Source organism: Geotrypetes seraphini, chromosome 1 (assembly GCF_902459505.1).
Source record: "Geotrypetes seraphini chromosome 1, aGeoSer1.1, whole genome shotgun sequence".
Taxonomy (NCBI): domain Eukaryota; kingdom Metazoa; phylum Chordata; class Amphibia; order Gymnophiona; family Dermophiidae; genus Geotrypetes; species Geotrypetes seraphini.
Window position 1 is genome coordinate 547,597,557 of NC_047084.1, and position 18,507 is coordinate 547,616,063.

The 18,507-nt window shown below is 44.8% G+C and overlaps 1 protein-coding gene across 9 annotated transcripts in view; it reads right to left on the minus strand.

Moving 5' to 3' along the window:
- The window catches only part of PPIP5K2 (diphosphoinositol pentakisphosphate kinase 2), a 501,817-nt gene that overhangs the window by 443,631 nt on the left and 39,679 nt on the right, over positions 1-18,507 (minus strand). For all 9 annotated transcript variants that reach the window (XM_033929166.1, XM_033929168.1, XM_033929165.1 and 6 more), the window contains exon 3: positions 17,555-17,967. In XM_033929166.1, the coding sequence (XP_033785057.1) occupies positions 17,555-17,740 (186 nt within the window). In that variant the 5' untranslated portion in view covers positions 17,741-17,967. The remainder of the gene's footprint in view (positions 1-17,554; positions 17,968-18,507) is intronic.

Here is an 18,507-nt window from a genome sequence, read left to right on the forward strand (position 1 = left end):
GTACCAGTTTGTATTAGAAAGTATATAATTTATATACAATGTCTTGTTCTGTCCTCCCCCTTTTTATTAAAAAAAAAAAAAATTGTTATACACATTGAAATATATGATATTGCGTAGATAACAAATCTTAATAAACTTGAAACTTGAATCTGGAAGATGTACTAAGCCAAACTGACAAGTTAAAAAATGATAAATCGCCTGGACCAGATAGTATACATCCCAGGGTACTAAAAGTACTCAAACATAAAATTGCTGACCTGCTGTTAATGATCTGTAACCTGTCACTAAAATCGTCTGTAGTACCTGAAGACTGGAGGGTGGCTAATGTTACGCCAATTTTTAAAAAGGGTTCCAGGGGAGATCCAGGAAATTACAAAATCGGTAAGCCTGACTTCAGTGTAGGGCAAAATGGTAGAAACAATTATTAAAAAAAAAATTGTGGAACACATAAACAAACATGATTTAATGGGAGCAAGTCAGCATGGGTTCAGCCGAGGGAGATCTTGCCTCACCAATTTGTTTGACTTCTTTGAAGGTGTTAATAAGCATGTGGATAAAGGTGAGACGGTTGATGTAGTGTATCTAGATTTTCAGAAAGCTTTTGATAAAGTTCCTCATGAGAGGCATCTGAGTAAATTAAAGAGTCATGGGATAGGTGGCAAAGTTCAGTTGTGTACAGTACTCCCCCGAAATTCATGGGAGTTCCGTTCCAGGAACCTCCGCAAATTTTGAAAAACCGCAAATACGGTTTTTAGGCAGGGGAGACAGGAGAGGGCAGCTGGAGAGGCAGGAGAGGGCAGCCGGAGGGCCGGCGAGTGAAGGAAATCACTCGCTGTATGCTCCAACTGCCTCTTCCTGTAGTAAAGCCGGGCCTCACCAATCAGGAGCTGCTTTGACACACAGCTTCTGATTGGTAAGACCTGACTTTAGTACAGGAAGAGGGTTAAATGGTCATTTTTCTCAATGGAGGAGAGTAAACAGTGAAGTGCCACAGGAGTCTATGCTGGGACCAGTGCTATTTAACTTAATTTTTAAATAATATGGAAATTGGAATGACGAGTGCGGTGATTAAATTTGCAATGACACTAAACTGTTCAAAGTTGTTAAAACGCAAGCAGATTGTGAAAAATTGCAGGCAGACCTTAGGAAACTGGAAGACTGGGAATCAATGACTTGGAAAACGGAACATCCAGTGAGATCATCAAGTTTGCAGACGACACAAAACTCTGCCGGGCAATCAGATCGCAGGAGGATAGTGAGGAACTCCAGAGCGATTTGTGTCGGTTAGAAAAATGGGCGGAGAAATGGCAGATGAAGTTCAATGTGGAGAAATGCAAGGTAATGCATTTAGACAGTAAGAATAAGGAATACGAGTACAGAATGTCAGGTGCAACTCTGGGAAAAAGTGAACAAGAAAGGGACCTGGGTGTACTGATAGATAGGACCCTGAAGCCGTCGGCACAATGCGCGGCAGCGGCAAAGAAGGCAAATAGAATATTGGGCATGATAAAGAAAGGAATCTCGAGTAGATCGGAGAAAGTTATAATGCCGCTTTATAGGGCAATGGTCAGACCCCACTTGGAATACTGCGTCCAACATTGGTCTCCCTACCTAAAGAAGGATATAAAACTGCTGGAGAGGGTGCAGAGACGAGCAACTAAACTAGTGAAGGGTATGGAGAAACTGGAATATGAGGATCGACTTAAAACACTGGGATTGTTCTCCCTTGAGAAAAGGAGACTGCGTGGGGATATGATAGAGACCTTCAAAATACTGAAAGGAATCGACAAAATAGAGCAGAGAAGATTATGTACATTGTCCAATTTGACACGGACAAGAGGACATGAAATGAAGCTAAGGGGGGACAAGTTCAGGACTAATATCAGGAAGTTCTGCTTCACACAGAGAGTGGTTGACATCTGGAATACTCTCCCAGGGGAGATTATTGCGGAATCGACAGTCCTAGGCTTCAAAAGCAAACTAGATGCATATCTCCTTGAGAGAGGCATATAAAGATATGGTTGGCTATAAAATAAGCCAGGTGTATACCTGGCAGGGCCTCCGCGTGTGCAGATCGCCGGACTTGATGGACCGAAGGTCTGATCCGGAGATGGCGCTTCTTATGTTTTTAGTGGCAGATGAAATTTAATGTGGACAAATGCAAAGTGATGCACATTGGGAAGAAAAACCCAAATCAATTACCGGATGCTGGGGTCCACCTTGGGGGTTAGCACTCAAGAAAAGGATCTGGGTGTAATCGTAGAAAATATGATGAAACCTTCCATTCAATGTGTGGCGGTGGACAAAAAACAAACAGGATGCTCAGAATTTTTTTTTTTTTAAAGGGATGGTTAACAAGACTAAGAATGTTATAATGTCCCTGTATCACTCCATGGTACGACCTTACCTGGAGTATGGCATTCAATTCTGGTCTCCTTATCTCAAGACAGATATAGCGTCACTAGAAAAGGTTCAAAGAACAGCAACCAAGATGAAAAAGAGGATGGAACTCCTCTCGTATGAGGTAAGACTATAAAGGTTAGGGCTCTTCAGCTTGGAAAAGAGAAAGCTGAGGGGAAATATGATTTAAGTCTATAAAATCCTGAGTGGAGTAGAACGGGTACAATTGGATCAATTTTTCACTCTGTCAAAAATTAAAAAGACTAGGGGGCACTCAAAGTTACATGGAAATACTTTTTAAAACCAATAAGAGGAAATATTTTTTTCACTCAGAGAATAGTTAAGCTCTGGAACACATTGACAGAGGTTGTAGTAAGAGCGGATAGCATAGCTGGTTTTAAGAAGGGTTTGAACAATTTCCTGGAGGAAAGTCCATAGTCTGTTATTGAGAAATACATGGGGGAAACCACTGCTTGCCCTGGATCGGTAGCATGGAATGTTTCTACTCTTTGGGTTTTGGCCAGGGTACTAGGACCTGGATTGGCCACCGTGAAAACAGGCTACTGGGCTTGATGGACCATTGTTCTGACCCAGTAAGGCTATTCTTATGTTCTTAGGTGGAAGGGCACATATATTAGATGGTGGCAAGTCAACATTCCAGCAGATATTTCCAAATTGTTTGTCATGAACTATCCCCCTCTGCTTAAAACTGTGCTAGCTGAATTGGAAAGAAAGGAGGAATCGAGGGTGTACTGGCTGGGCAAGGTAAAAACTCTATGAAGATGATGGTTTTGCCTAAATTCTTATATTTGTGTGCTAGTTTGCCACTCCCTGTTTTGAATACTTATTTTCATTTGAATCTCCATAAGCTTGCAATGGGCCTTTCCCTCTAACCTGGCCCACCCATTCTGATGCAGCTTCCTTTGAGTATGGCTGCTGCTGTTGCTGCAGGGCCAAAGACTGACTGCAAAGGTATACTGGGTGCAGGGGACCGGAGAGAGTGAGCTGCATCTCAGTCGTTTGGTTGAAGCCGCAGTTGCAGAACCCATGGATACTGAGGGCCGACTGTAAATAAATACCAGTAAGAAAATATCTATAACCAGGAGATTAATACTCTCCAACCCCTCAAAGGGTTGGCTCTTAATCTTTGTATTAGACTAAGGGGATTTGTGAGGTAGCAACTGCACATATAATAAGTTTTGCATATAAAAAAAACCACCTAGTGTTTTGTTTTGTTTTTTAGCTCTAAGAGAACCATTCACCTCAGTAGAGTTGGATATCATCCACTCACTTGATCAATTTATTCTGTTTTAAGCACAGAATCTCTATTACAGTTAAATTTGGATCTAGAAGCCAGCAGCTAAGTGAGCAAAGAAAATATGTTAAGGTATGCATTATAAAAAGTATTTTCAAGTAATTTTAATTATTAATATTCACAAAATGCCAAAGAAACCTGCCTGAAACTGCTATAGCTTAATAAGTAAAAGACCTGTGCTCTTCTTCCAGAAGTCATAAGTTCAAATCCCAACCAGCTCCCCAGCACATATTTTAATTGTAGCATTCTACTTTGTAGATGCTTCTTGATGATCTCACAATGAGGTCACCGTTGTGTAGCTGCAAACCTCCATTTGCAATGAAGTAGAAGCCATGCTAAGGTCTGTATCTGTTTTTTTCTGTTTTTAAGCTTTTGCAAATGAAGTTATGTATGCAATCTATATATTTTTGTCATGTGCTTTCTTTGCTTTCAAGAATGAGCTGATTGGAGCACTGTTTAGTCAGAAAAAAAGGGTAGCTTTTAGCAAGAAAACTAAAGCTATGTTTTTCCATGTGCTGTGCTTCAGTTAATGAATCTTTTCCTCTAATTAGCAAATAACATTGCTGTTTATCCACAAAAATAGGTTTTGCATGCAATATATCTGTTTTGATGTGCCCCGTTTATGTGGTAGCTTTTTAAATGTATTTTGAGCTTAATAAAGCAAAAATAAAAACCCAGAGAGCTATTTAGCAGATTGCATTAAAGACATCCAAAATGTGCTTAAGTTCTGGAAGAAGGTCCAAAGAGTGCCTAAGTTCCATCCATAGAACTCAGGTCTATGGATGTAAACTGAGGGACCGGTATGCAGACCAGATCTACAGGCAAGAGAGATCTACTGTCTACCAGGAGCCAGGATCCGGGATGCGACTACCTGCGTAGGAAAAATAATCAAGCCCCAAGACCACTACCCAATGCTCTTCATCCACGTTGGGACAAACACCACCACCAGGAACTCACCGGAGAAGATACAAGAAGTCTTTAGAGCCCTAGGAGAGAAGCTGAAGCAACTGGAAGCGCAGGTGGTCTTCTCCTCCATCCTACCAGTAAGAAACAAGGGGAGAGCCAGAGAAGAACGGATCAAGAGAACTAATGAATGGCTACGGGGATGGTGCAAAGAGATGAACTTTGGCTTCCTGGACCACAGAGAGGCACTTCAGGGACTGCAGGGACCAGATGGGCTACACCTAAACAGAAGAGGGAAGAACGTCCTGGAACGACGCCTGGCTCACTTGCTCCGGAAGGCTTTAAACTAGGTGAGCCGGGGAGGAGACCTACTCTCACACTAGTAGGGTAAGTAACTCTGAGGTTAGTAATCGCGCAAATACTAAAGGGAACAGAGGCAATACCAAAGGAAATAAAGGCATGATCGAGGAAGACAAATTATCTCGCGTCAATATAGAGAGAGGCAGAGCGAGAGACAGAGACTTAGTATCTGAGGAAGATGAATTATCTCGCATCCATATCGAGAGAGGCAGAGCAAGAGACAGAGTCTTAGTATCTGAGGTAAGTAATCAAGTCGGTAAAGTGGGGGACAGAGGGAGAGACGGAGACTCCCATCTTGAAGTCAGAGGTGAGACATCGCATGAACACTGAAGGAGACAGCGGCAATAGTAAGGGCGACAAAGGCAAGATTGAAGGGGACAAAGACAAGATTGGAGGGGACAAACTATCTCAGACAGAAAACACTCCATGCAAACAGAAAGAATGGTCAGCCATATTTGTTAATGCCCGCAGCTTAGGCAACAAAATACTGGAACTGGAAACGGAAATGAGAAACGCTGACCTTGATGTAGTGGCGATATCAGAAACATGGTTTTCGGAGTCCCACGGATGGGGATATAGTCATACCAGGATATAACTTACTCCGTCACGACAGAGAAGGCAAATCAAGAGGAGGGGCAGCTCTGTACATAAGAGATGACATCAAGGTTACTAAAATCACAGACATCAAGTATACGGGAGAATCCCTCTGGGTGAACCTTGCCAGGGGCAATAACAAATGCCTGTATCTTGATGTTGTATACAGACCACCAAAACAAAAGGAGATTGCAGACGATGAACTAATGGAAGACATCGAGACAATCACACTGCGTGGAGATACAGTGCAGATGGGAGACTTCAATATGCCCGATGTGAACTGGAACAAACCAGCGGCTACAACCAGCGGCAGCAAGAGGCTACTAGCCTCCATGTGAGGAGCATGCCTCAAGTAGATGGTTTTAGAACCCACCAGGAATCAGGCAATCCTGGGCCTGTTGCTCACCAACGGAGACAGTGTCACAGAGGTATTGGTGGGTGACACCTTGGCCTCCAGCGACCACAACATGGTGTGGTTCCACCTCAAGAAAGGTACCACTAGGTCAAATACATCGCCTAAGGTCCTAAATTTTAAAGGAACTAACTTTCAGGGCATGGGGACTATGTCTACAAAGTGCTGCAAAACCAAAGCACGATGGACAGTGTAGAGGTTCTATGGTCGGCTCTGAAATCTACCCTACAAGAAGCAACCAACATGTACATAAAAACTGTGAGCAAACGACGCAGGAAAAATAGACCTCAGTGGTTCTCCGCGGAGATCTCAGAACTAGTAAAGTTTTCGTTACCTACAAACAAATCACAACGACCGGCAGCTAAAGAAACTTATCTGGCTAAATCTAGAGAAGTTAAAAAACAAGTCAGAGGCGCCAAACTCCAGATGGAAGAAAACATAGCTAGGCAGGTAAAGAAAGGGGAGAAATCCTTTTTCAAATACGTTAACGACAGGAAGAAGAACACAAGTGGTATTGGGCGCCTAAAGAAACCTGATGGCAACTTTACAGACTCAGACGCAGACAAAGCAGAACTACTCAATAACTACTTCTGCTCAGTCTTCACCTGCGAAGCGCCAGGATATGGTCCCCAGTGAGGAGTAGTGGCTCGTGGCCAGTAGGGGGTGATGTCTATGGGACGGTAATGGAATGGACGTCAGGACATGACAGTGCAGTATTTTGTAGAGTTTTTCTACAAAGTGTCGGTTTTTCGAATGATTCTGGGTAACTCTAGTTAGATACATGCATATATGTTAGTTAAGGCCACACCCAATAGAAGCGTACGAAAAATTGGTGAATAAAAATCTGAATATGGATGTAGCCAAGGCCAGAAAAACACACTATAGATTAATATTAAGGAAAAGCATAATAATATTATTTTTATGTACTTTGCTATTAGGCTAGATCATGAAGAAAATCAGGATATACATGGACTCCATTTTGGGTTCTTTGTCTTTCTGTGTCTTCTGCTTGGTTTTACTCCATTTTGTGTTCAGCCTTTTTCCCTGTCTTTGTTCAGGTTTTGCCCGCTTCTAGCATCGTGGTTCTAATTGATACCAGATGTGCCTTAGGCTGGTTAGGAAGAGCATATCAGATTACGTATCCCAAACTGAGATATAACATGTATTAAATATGAATGACATATAATGTGTGAAGCTATGAATGTATGGATGTGGGGCCCCAAGCAAGTGCTGAATGGATGGATGAAAGAATTTGTACTTAAAATGAAATGGTTTATAAAAAGAACACTAAGGAAAAAATCCTGAACACAGCATCTGGAAATAATTAGTCAGAGACTGCTGTTCTAGTCTCATGCATAGGAAGGGGGGCATAGGAGAAGCCCATGCTTAGGACTGTGTAGGTATAACATGAAGCTGTCAGGTTTCAGGGAAGGGAGAAACAGCCCCTCCTTCTCCTTGACAGGGAGGGCTGAGAATATCTCAGCACTTAACAAATGCAGGTTCTCTTAATATACCTTTTTTGAAAAGGACAAAAAGAATATTGGATATGTAATAAAATGTTAATGTATATTCAGAAATGAATGTAAACAAAAAAATATGATTTCTGAAACTTTTAAACATGTAAAGGAATTTTCTGTCTAAATTTAAAGACCACCACCTCTGTTATTTGATTGGCCCACGACCAATAATGTCACACTGGACTAAAGGTATATAATGGGGAGCTTCAAAGTATCGGGTTGAGTTCGTTATCAGAAGGCCAGCATTTTGGCAACTATAACGACCTCCCACTAATGCAACTGGTCTTTTGAATTCCATGGTGGAAAAATAAAAGCAATAAAATTATTTGGATGAATCTTGCGTTATGCGTCATTTCCATGTTTTTGTTATTTTGCACACCTTGAGTGGAAGCTAGCAGCTTAATTGGCAACTGCAGCTTTATGAGTGCGCTGACATCCAATGCCCATGCTCACCAGCTACAGACAAAAGGGAACTCAGAGGACCCATTCCGGGACATGGAATTTACTGCATGCGACGTCTACCACGAGCTATCAAAACTAAAAGTAAACAAAGCTATGGGCCCAGATAATCTACACCCTAGAGTACTTCGAGAATTGAAAGATGTCCTGGCAGAACCATTAGCAGAGCTCTTCAATCTTTCCCTAAGCAAGGGAAGAGTGCCCCTGGACTAGAGAACTGCAAACGTTATCCCGCTCCACAAAAAGGGATGCAGGTCAGAGGCCGAAAAGCACAATTACTTACCATAACAGTTGTTATCCAGGGACAGCAGCAGTTATTCTCACAAGTGGGTGACGTCATCCGATGGAGCCTCGATGCGGACCCCTCAAAAGCAGACTTGCTTGAAGAAACTTGAAGTTTCGAGTCGCCCGCACCACGCATGCGCGAGTGCCTTCCCACCCAGCGCAGGGTGTGTCTCCTCAGTTCAGATAGCTAGCAGAGAAGCCAACCCGGGGAGGTGGGTGGGATGTGAGAATAGCTGCCTGCTGTCCCTGGATAACAACTGTTATGGTAAATAACTGTGCTTTATCCCAGGACAAGCAGGCAGGTATTCTCACAAGTGGGTGATCTCCAAGCTAACCAAAGTGGGATGGTGGGAGAGTTGGCAACTTATGAGTATAAATTTTGTAATACTGTTTGGCCAAACTGTCCATCCCGTCTGGAGAAAGTATCCAGACAATAGTGAGAAGTGAAGGTATGAACCGAGGGCCAAGTAGCAGCTCTAAAAATTTCCTCAATAGGTGTAGATCTGAGGAAAGCTACAGAAGCTGCCATTGCTCTGACCTTATGGGCTGTGACTTTACTGTGAAGGGGTAATCCAGCCTGGGCATAGCAGAAAGAGATACAAGCCGCCATCCAATTGGAGATGGTACGCTTAGAAATAGGATGTCCCAACTTGTTTGGATCAAAGGAGACAAAAAGTTGAGGAGCAGTTCTGTGTGGTTTGTTGCGTTCCAAATAGAAAGCCAAAGCACGTTTACAATCCAGAGTACGAAGAGCTGATTCTCCAGGATGAGAATGAGGCTTTGGAAAAAACACTGGAAGAACAATGGATTGGTTGAGATGAAATTCAGAGACCACTTTAGGAAGGAATTTCGGATGAGTGCAAAGAACCACCTTGTCATGATGGAACACTGTAAAAGGTGGATCCGCAACTAATGCTTGGAGCTCACTGACTCGCCTAGCGGAAGTGAGGCCAATGAAAAACACCACTTTCCAAGTGAGATACTTCAGATGAGCTTTGTCCATTGGTTCAAATGGAGGTTTCATCAGCTGAGTAAGAACAATATTGAGGTCTCAAACCACAGGAGGCGGTTTGAGAGGAGGTTTGATATTGAAAAGTCCTTTCATGAATCTGGAAACCACAGGTTAAGCAGAGAGAGGTTTCCCTTCAATAGGCTGATAGAAAGCAGCAATTGCACTAAGATGGACTCAGATTGATGTAGACTTGAGACCAGAATGAGAAAGGTGCAACAGATAGTCTAAAACTGAAGATAAGGAGGAATGCTGAGGCTCCTTATGATTAGAAAAACACCAAGTAGTAAATCTAGTCCATTTTTGGTGATAGCATTGTCTAGTAGTAGGCTTCCGTGAAGCTTCTAAAACATCCCTCACAGATTAAGAAAACTGAAGAGGAGCTACATTGAGAGGAACCAAGCTGTCAGGTGTAGAGACTGCAGGTTGGGATGAAGCAGAGATCCCTGATGCTGCGTAAGCAGAGAGGGAAAAACTGGTAGAAGGTATGGCTCCCTGCTGCTGAGTTGAAGGAGAAGGGAGTACCAGGGATGTCTGGGCCACCGAGGAGCAATCAGAATCATGGTGGCATGGTCGGTCTTCAGCTTGACCAGCGTCTTTTGAATAAGAGGGAATGGTGGAAACGCATATAGAAAGAGATTTGTCCAGTCCAGAAGAAAAGCATCTGTCTCGAGGCGATGAGGAGTGTAGATCCTGGAGCAGAACTGAGGCAGTTTGTAGTTGAGGGGGGGGCTGCAAAGAGGTCTATCTCAGGCGTTCCCCACTGAGAGAAGATGTGATGAAGGGGCGTGGAATGGAGAGTCCATTCGTGAGGCTGTAGAAGACGACTCAAGTTGTCTGCTAAGGCATTGTCCGCCCCCTGAATGTAGACAGCTTTGAGGAAGGTGTCGTGGCGAATTGCCCAATCTCAAACTTTCAGAGCTTCCTGACAGAGGGAGGCAGATCCCATGCCGCCTTGTTTGTTGACATAATACATTGCGACCTGATTGTCCGTTCGAATGAGGACTACACGGTCGTGAAGTAGATGCTGAAAAGCATTGAGAGCATTGAAAATCGCCCTGAGTTCCAGTAGATTGATGTTACACTGACGATCTGTACTTGTCCAATAGCCTTGAGTACGGAGACCATCCAGATGAGCCCCCCAAGTGTAAGTTGAAGAATCGGTCGTGAGAACCTTCTGATGGGGGGGGGGGGGGGGGCGTGTGAAAAAGTAAGCCTCGGGATAGATTGGAAGAGAGGAGTGACCTGGATGTGTTGAGTCAGAGGGTCAGAAACCTGTGTCCATTGAGATGCCAGGGTCCACTAAGGAATTCTGAGGTGAAGTCTGGCAAAAGGAGTCATGTGTACTGTGGAAGCCATGTGACCCAGAAGAACCATCATGTGTCTCGCCGAAATGGAAGGGCGAGATGACACTGCATGACAAAGCTAGAGAAGAGCGTCCAGACGTTGTGGAGGAAGGAATGCTCTGAGTTGGATCGTGTCTAGAACGGCCCCGATGAATTGAAGAGTCTGAGACGGCTGTAGATGGGATTTGGGAAAGTTGATTTCGAATCCCAGACTTTGCAGGAACCAGATAGTCTGTTGGGTCGCTACGACGATGCCTTGAGACATGGAGTCTTTGATGAGCCAGTCGTCGAAGTATGGAAATACTTGAAGACCATGGTTCCTGAGAGCAGCGGCCACCACAACCAGGCACTTGGTGAAGACTCTGGGTGAGGAGGCCAGACCGAAAGGAAGTACTCTGTATTGAAAATGTAGAGTCCCCACCCGAAATCTGAGGTACTGACGGGAGGCCGGATGGATGGGAATGTGTGTGTAGGCCTCCTTGAGATCCAAAGAGCATAACCAGTCGTTCTGCTCGAGGAGGGGATAAAGAGATGCCAGGGTCAACATGAGAAATTTTTCTCTGACTAGGAATTTGTTGAGCACCCTGAGATCAAAAACAGGCTGCAGATCGCCCGTATTCTTCGTAACAAGAAAGTACCGGGAGTAAAAACCCTTGTTCTGCTGAGCCAGAGGAACAGGCTCGATAGCTCGAAGCTGAAGAAGAGCTTGAACTTCCTGAAGAAGAAGGGCGGTCTGGGAGGGATTGGAAGGATACTCTCTTGGAGGATGTTCCAGAGGCACTTGATGGAATTGAAGAGAGTATCCCTCCCTGATGATGGAAAGGACCCAGAGGTCGATAGTAACCGTCGTCCATTGGTGGTAAAAATGATGGAGACGACCTCAGATAGGGGGAAAAACTGGAAATTGCAGAACGACTAAGGTTATGCTTCGTTCTAGATAGTCAAAAAGGCTGAGGAGCCTTAGGTACAGCAGGTGGCTGAGGCTTTTGCTGCTTCTGGGGATGCTGCCTCTTAACAGGCTGATGAGTAGAAGGAGCCTGTTTTGGAGGAAAACGCCTCTGATATATTTGAGGAGGGCGTGTAGGAAGAGCTGGCTTAGGCTTCGGCCTGAGAATGGATGCAAAAGACTTCTCATGGTCCGAGAGCTTCTTGGTGGCTGCCTCTATAGACTCGTCAAAGAGGTCATTGCCAGCGCAAGGAACATTAGCCAGCCGATCCTGTAGGTTAGGATCCATGTCGATGGTATGGAGCCAAGCCAGACGTCGCATGGCCACAGAGCAAGCAGTAGCTCGAGCAGACAGCTCAAAAGCATCATAGGAGGACTGAAGAAGTTGCAGCCGGAGTTGTGACAAGGATGCGAGGACTTCTTGGAATTCAAAGTGCATACGAGAATCCAGATAAGGCATGAACTTTGGAAGAATGGAGAGAAAGAACTCGAAATAGGTGATGAAATGAAAATTATAGTTGAGGACTCCGGAGGTCATCATGGAATTCTGGTAGATGCGATTACCAAATCTGTCCATCGTTTTACCTTCCCTTCCCGGAGGAACAGTGGCATACACCTGAGAAAGGTGAGAACATTTCAAAGAAGATTCAACTAGAAGGGATTGGTGAGACAATTGAGTGTTGTCAAACCCCTTATGATGTACTGTCCTGTATCTGGAGTCCAATTTGCCTGGAACAGCTGGAATGGAATAAGGAGTTTCCAGATAGCGGACAAAAGTTTGATCCAAAAGCTTGTGAAGAGGAAGCTTGAGGGATTCAGCCGGAGGTTGAGGCAGATGCATGATCTCGAGATACTCCTTGGAGAACTTAGATCCAGTATCAAGTTGAATATCTAAGTCAACTGCCATCTGACGCAGAAAAGATGAAAAAGACAGCTGATCTGCCAAAGCCTGGCCTCGAGAGGGACTCGAGGATGTCGAGGCAGCATGATCTAGCGAAGGAGATCTGGATGGAGAAAAAGAACCCACCAGGTCCTCGAGGTCCGGAATCAGAAGGTTCGATGTAGGCGGTGGAGAATATTGAAGAAAAGGCTGCTTGCGATGAGGCGAGGCATGCCTGGATGAATGCTTAGAAGAATGCCTCGATCTATGATGCGAGCTGTGCCTCGAAGTAGGCCTCGATAATCAAGGAGAGCGTGTCCCAGTTGAAGCCCCTAGAGAATGGATAGGGCTGGAGGCTGTGGAACGAAGCAGTGGAGGCTGAGTGGAAGAACCTCGATGCACTCGCAAAGACTCTGCTCCTTGCTTCGAGTGTGAGGGTTCCAACGGAGGCATTGGCAAAGAATCTGCTCCTTGCTGTCTATGCCTAGATGCCAGACCAGACACTCACAGAGACTCTGCTCCCTGCAAAGATTGTGCATACGACTGAGGCACAGGAGGCAGCTCGACCTCGTGGGAGACCTCGGTATGCCCAAGCTGGATTTGTGAGAGAAGCTTCGGCCCCATGGTAGTAAAGAGATGAATGAATTGCTTCTCTAACAAGGTCTGGAAAGAAGCCGACAAGGATGGATCTGCGTCTCCAACGGGGCATCCTGCACGGGCTTCGTGTTCCTTCGAGGCAGTGTGAGTGCTTGGACTTTAAGCACCACCGGAGGAATGGGCTGCTGTGCTATCTGACCTGAAGAGACAGAGGAAGGCACCGCAGGCGGCGTCAAAGACAGAGCCGGTACAAACGAGGCAGGTTTGATGAGGCTCGGAGTAGAAGCTGTGGAAGCCTGGAGAGCTTCGGATGAGGTCGAGGGCGAAGCATCCTTCGTGGACGAAAGCTCCATCGAAGACTCCATGCTGAAAAGCTGCTCCCACAGGATGCAACGACATTTGAAAGCACGAGACTTAAGTGTTGAGCAAGGCCGGCATGATTTCGGGAGATGTTGAGGCACAAGACACCGAAGACAGTGTCGATGAGGGTCCATGAGGGAAGTCGCGCGCTAGCACTTGGAACACTTTTTAAAACCGGTTGCAGGCCAGGACATAGGCCGAAAAAGCGCCACCGCAAAATCGAAGCCGTGGGGCTGTGGCCACGAGGCCTGCCCGGTCGAACAAAAGGAAGAATTTTTTTTTAAAAAAGAATAAAACAAAGAATAAAACAGCGATTCTGAGTAAAAAGAACACAAAACCGCGGACAAAAGAAGGCACAAGTGAAATCACTTCACGCAGAGTCGAAGACAGACTTCTCGGCTCCGTGGAAAAGAACTGAGGAGACACGCCCTGCGCTGGACGGGAAGGCACTCGAAACTTCGAGTTTCTTCAAGAAAGTCTGCTTGTGAGGCGTCCGCATCAAGGTTCTGTCGGATGATGTCACCCACTTGTGAGAATACCTGCCTGCTTGTCCTGGGATGAATTATAGACCGGTGAGTCTCACATCAATAGTGAGTAAACTCATGGAAACGTTGATTAAAAACAGATTGGACACGATTCTGGATGATGAAAGATTAAGGGATCCCCACCAGCATGGCTTTACGAAGGGAAAGTCTTGTCAATCCAATCTGATAAGCTTCTTTGACTGGGTAACAATAAAACTGGATGGGGGGGAGTCTCTGGACATTGTTTATTTAGACTTCAGTAAGGCTTTTGACAGTGTCCCACACCGCAGGTTATTGAACAAGATGAACTCGTTAGGACTAGGAGAAACTGACAGCATGGATAAAAGACTGGCTTAGTGGAAGACTTCAAAGGGTAATGTAAGTGGTATTCCCTCAAAAACATCAAAAGTGACCAGTGGACTGCCACAGGGCTCGGGCTTTGGGCCCAATGCTATCTGACTCAGGGACTTCAAGGCAAAATTACATTATTTGCCGATGACACTAAACTATGCAACATTGTGGGCAGGGCAACAGAACCTGACAGCGCAACCAGGCCCAATACTATGGAGCAGGACCTACTTTTACTGGAACAATGGTCCAATACTTGGCAACTGAACTTTAATGGCAAAAAATGTAAAGTAATGCATCTTGGAAGCGGAAATCCATGCAGAATATACACCTTGAACGGTGAAAACTTAACAAGAACTACTGCAGAAAGGGACTTGGAAGCACTCATCCGGGAAGATATGAAGGCTGCCAATCAGGTGGAGAAAGCTTCAGCAAAGGCTAGACAAATGCTGGGTTGCATCAGAAGGAGCTTTATCAGCCAAAAGCCTGAAGTCATACTACTGTTATACAGATCCATGGTGAGACCTCACTTCGAGAACTGTGTCCAGTTTTGGAGGCCACACTATCAAAAGGATGTGAAGAGAATGGAGTCGATCCAGAGAATGGCCACTAGAATGGTCTCAAGACTTAAAGATATCCCATATGAAGAACGTCTGACCAGATTGCGCTTATATTCTCTCGAAGAGCGCAGAGAAAGGGGAGACATGATAGAAACATTCATATACATCACGGGCCGCATTGAAGTGGAGGAAAAAATCTTTTTTCTTAAGGGTCCCACGGCGACAAGAGGGCATCCGCTAAAACTTAAAGGGGGGGAAGATTTCATAGTGACACCAGGAAATACTTCTTCACCGAAAGGGTGATTGATCGATGGAATAGTCTTCCACAACAGGTGGTCGAGGCCAGTAGTGTGCTCAAATTCAAGACGCGATGGGACAGGCAGGTGGGGTTGCTACAGAGTTTTGCTTAAAAGATGGTTTCTCAAGGGAGGGAGGGTTCTTGAGTGGGCAGACTTGCTGGGCCGCCGGCCCTTTTCTGCCATCATACTCTATATTTCTATCTAAAGCCTAAACTGTGCTCAAAAGTAGACTTCCTTACAATGCCTATAAGACCCAGTTTTACAATTGCTTTGCAGCTTGCTAGCTCATTCTGTAGCACACTGGTTAAATCTATACCCTTCTATCCTAATGTTGCTGGTTCGAATCCCAGTCACTCTGTCTGATGGAAGAGAAAAAAATAAAAGTATTAAACAGATCCAACTCGCCATTCTAATAACATAATAATAAAATATTATAACATTAAGGACATTGTTTGGACATCTAAATCTCACCTACAACCTGATTCTCTAAAGGATACCTAAAAAGTTAGACGCCTAAACAGTGCTGAACTCTACTGAGCGTGATTCTACAAAGGATGCCTAACTTAACTTTAGACGCATTTTGCAGAATCGGGGCTACAGTGTATAGGTTTTATTTTTGCTTAATCTAATATAATAAAATGCTAAGCACGCATGCGCATTCTTACCCCGTGTTCCCTGTTCCCTGATCTGTCGGGCTATGGTCGGCAGAGTGCGCATGCGTGCTAAGGCACATGAAAGGCAGTGCGGAACGGCGGCTGCCAGGAGGAGGGCTTCACGGAGCGGCGCTGGCAGTGGCTGAAGGGAGGAGGGCTTTGAAGAGAGGCGGCTGTCGGCTTCAGAAGTGCGCGTGGCGGCTGTCGGCGCCTGCAGGCCGCAGCGGCTTGAGGTGGCTGTCAGCGGAGGGCAGACGCGAAAGGAGATAAGGGGTGCTGCTGGACAGGGGAAGAGGTGCTGACGACAGGGGGGGGCAGAAAAAGGAAGGGTGGCATACTTATGGACAGGGGGAGCAGGGATGGACAGGGGAAGAGGTGATTTTGGACAGGAGTGCAGAAAAAGTAAGGGAGGCATACTGCTGGACAGGGGGAGCAGGAAAGTGGTGTTGATGGACAGGGGAAGAGGTGCTAATGGACAGGGGGGGAAGAAAAAGGAAGGGAGGCCTACTGCTGGACAGGGGGAGCAGGAAAGAGGTGATGGTGGACAGGGGGGAGGTAAAACAAAGGGAGAAGGGCTGCTGCTGAATAAGGGGAGCAGTGAAGGGGTGGTGGTGGACACAGGGGAGGTAAAAGGAAGGGAGAACGGACAGGGGGAGCAGGCAAGGGGTGGTGGTGGACAGCCAAGGAAAAAGACAGAAAGAAATAAAGAAATACAGAAAGCTGCTAAGGAGAGAGAGAAAGAAATAAAGACAGACACACACATATATTCCAGCACCCTTTAATGTAATGGGCTATAAGACTAGTAATTTATATATTTTTTTTCGCTTCATAAGACACACTTTTTTATTTCAGTGCGTCTTATGAAGCGAAGGTAACTTTTTAAAATGACCCATTAGTTGGGGGTACGCAATCTGACTGCTGCCCGCCGCTGCTCCCTGCTGCCGCGCCGCAATTCAAAGAAGGGAAGGGCCAGCGTGCAGCGATTGCACGTCGCCAGCCCACAAGCCTTCTCTCGACGTCAGAACTGAAGGACAAAGGCTAGAAGGCAGTGAGGTGGCACGAACTCGGAAAATGGGAGGGAGGTAGATCAAAGAACAAAGGCAGGAAGGCAGTGAGTGGGAGGGGGCACAAACTTGGGACATGGGAGGGAATAGAAAGGGACAATTCTTGGGCCTGAGTGAAGAAAGGAAGGAAGAAAGAAAGAAATAAAGGAAGGAAGGAAGAAAGAAAGAAAGAAAGGAAGGGAGACAGTGATCAAAATGGGTCAGTTTTGATAATTTATATCTGCTGTGTGTATATGAAAAATGAAATGAACAAACAGCCTGTCAGGGAAGGGGAGACAGGGTGTAGAGCCTGGTATATATTAGTACACAATTTGGTTCAGAATGTTTTTTTTCTGGTTTTCCTACTCTAAATCTAGGGTGCATCTTATGGTCCGGTGCGTCTTATGGAGTGAAAAATACGGTATATTTCCTAGTAGCCACAATTTTTACTGAAAAGTCCCATTTTCAAGGAACACCTTTAGCAGCTACCAAAGGGAAGATAATGGTAAGTTTCAGACCTGAGTCAAGAGGGAAGAAAGACTACCTGAACCTAATTCAAAGCATTCTACTCATGTGTAAAAAATGAAAAAAGCTCTTATTTTAAAGAAGGTAAGAGTTCATTTTAATAAAACTCCAAAATTCTATTCAATACCACTAACAGTTTAACATTTCTCTAAATGTACTCAAATTGAATATAAAAGCTGCTATAACAAACACTTCACCCAACAGGAACAAAATACGTACAGAATCATATTCTTCTTCATCATCATCATCATCATCATCATCATCATCTTCCTCCTCCTCTGCCAAGCATTCATCAGCATTTTCAAAGACTTCGCTGTGAATCTGATCCAAATTATCATCGCCTTCTCCATCTTCACATCCAACAAAGAACTTTGGGGTCTCAGACTCTGTTGAACTAATTGACATGGCTGCAGATACAGAAAAAAAAAAGTCCTACATGGCTAGCATGATATCAGAGCCAGGTGATAAGAAAATTCCAAGCAGCTTGTTACAACTTATATAGTATTTGCTGATGTGGTAAGCTGCCAAATATAGTTAGTTTCCAGAATTCTACTTATCTTCAGTGTTTTTCTGCTCCATTAGGAGAATATCACATTCTTTCCCTGATGTGCTTTTCCATCCACATATTTTGCCTAAAAAATATAAGGGAAGATTAGGTTCTTACCTTGATAATAATCTTTCTAACAGAAAGGTATACAAGACTTTAAGCAGTGGGTTATGCTCCTTTAATCAAAAGTTGTACAGAAGACTTCATCTACATTTTTTCGGCTCCATCTCCTGCATCACTGGGCTGTGATGTAGCTCCTCAGTTGTACCAAAGCAGTTGAAAACCATTATAAGCTGAGCAAAAAAAACAAACAAACAAACAAAAAAAAAAAACAGGAGGTGTACAGGGACTTCTCCGACAAAGGTATATCTGTTCTGTAATAATAATAAATGAATTTCAATAGAAACATAGCTTTAAAAAAAAAAAAAGAGGGAGCAGGTAAGGAAAAAAAATTACAAGGCTACTGCTACACAGGGGGAGTAGGAAGGTTGCTGCTGGACAGTGGGGAGGTAAAAGGAAGGAAGAAGGGCTACTGCTAGACAGAGGGAGCAGGGAAGGGGTGCTGCTGGACAGGGGGTAGGTAAAAGGAAAGGAGAAGGGCTACTGCTAGAGAGAAGCAGGCAAG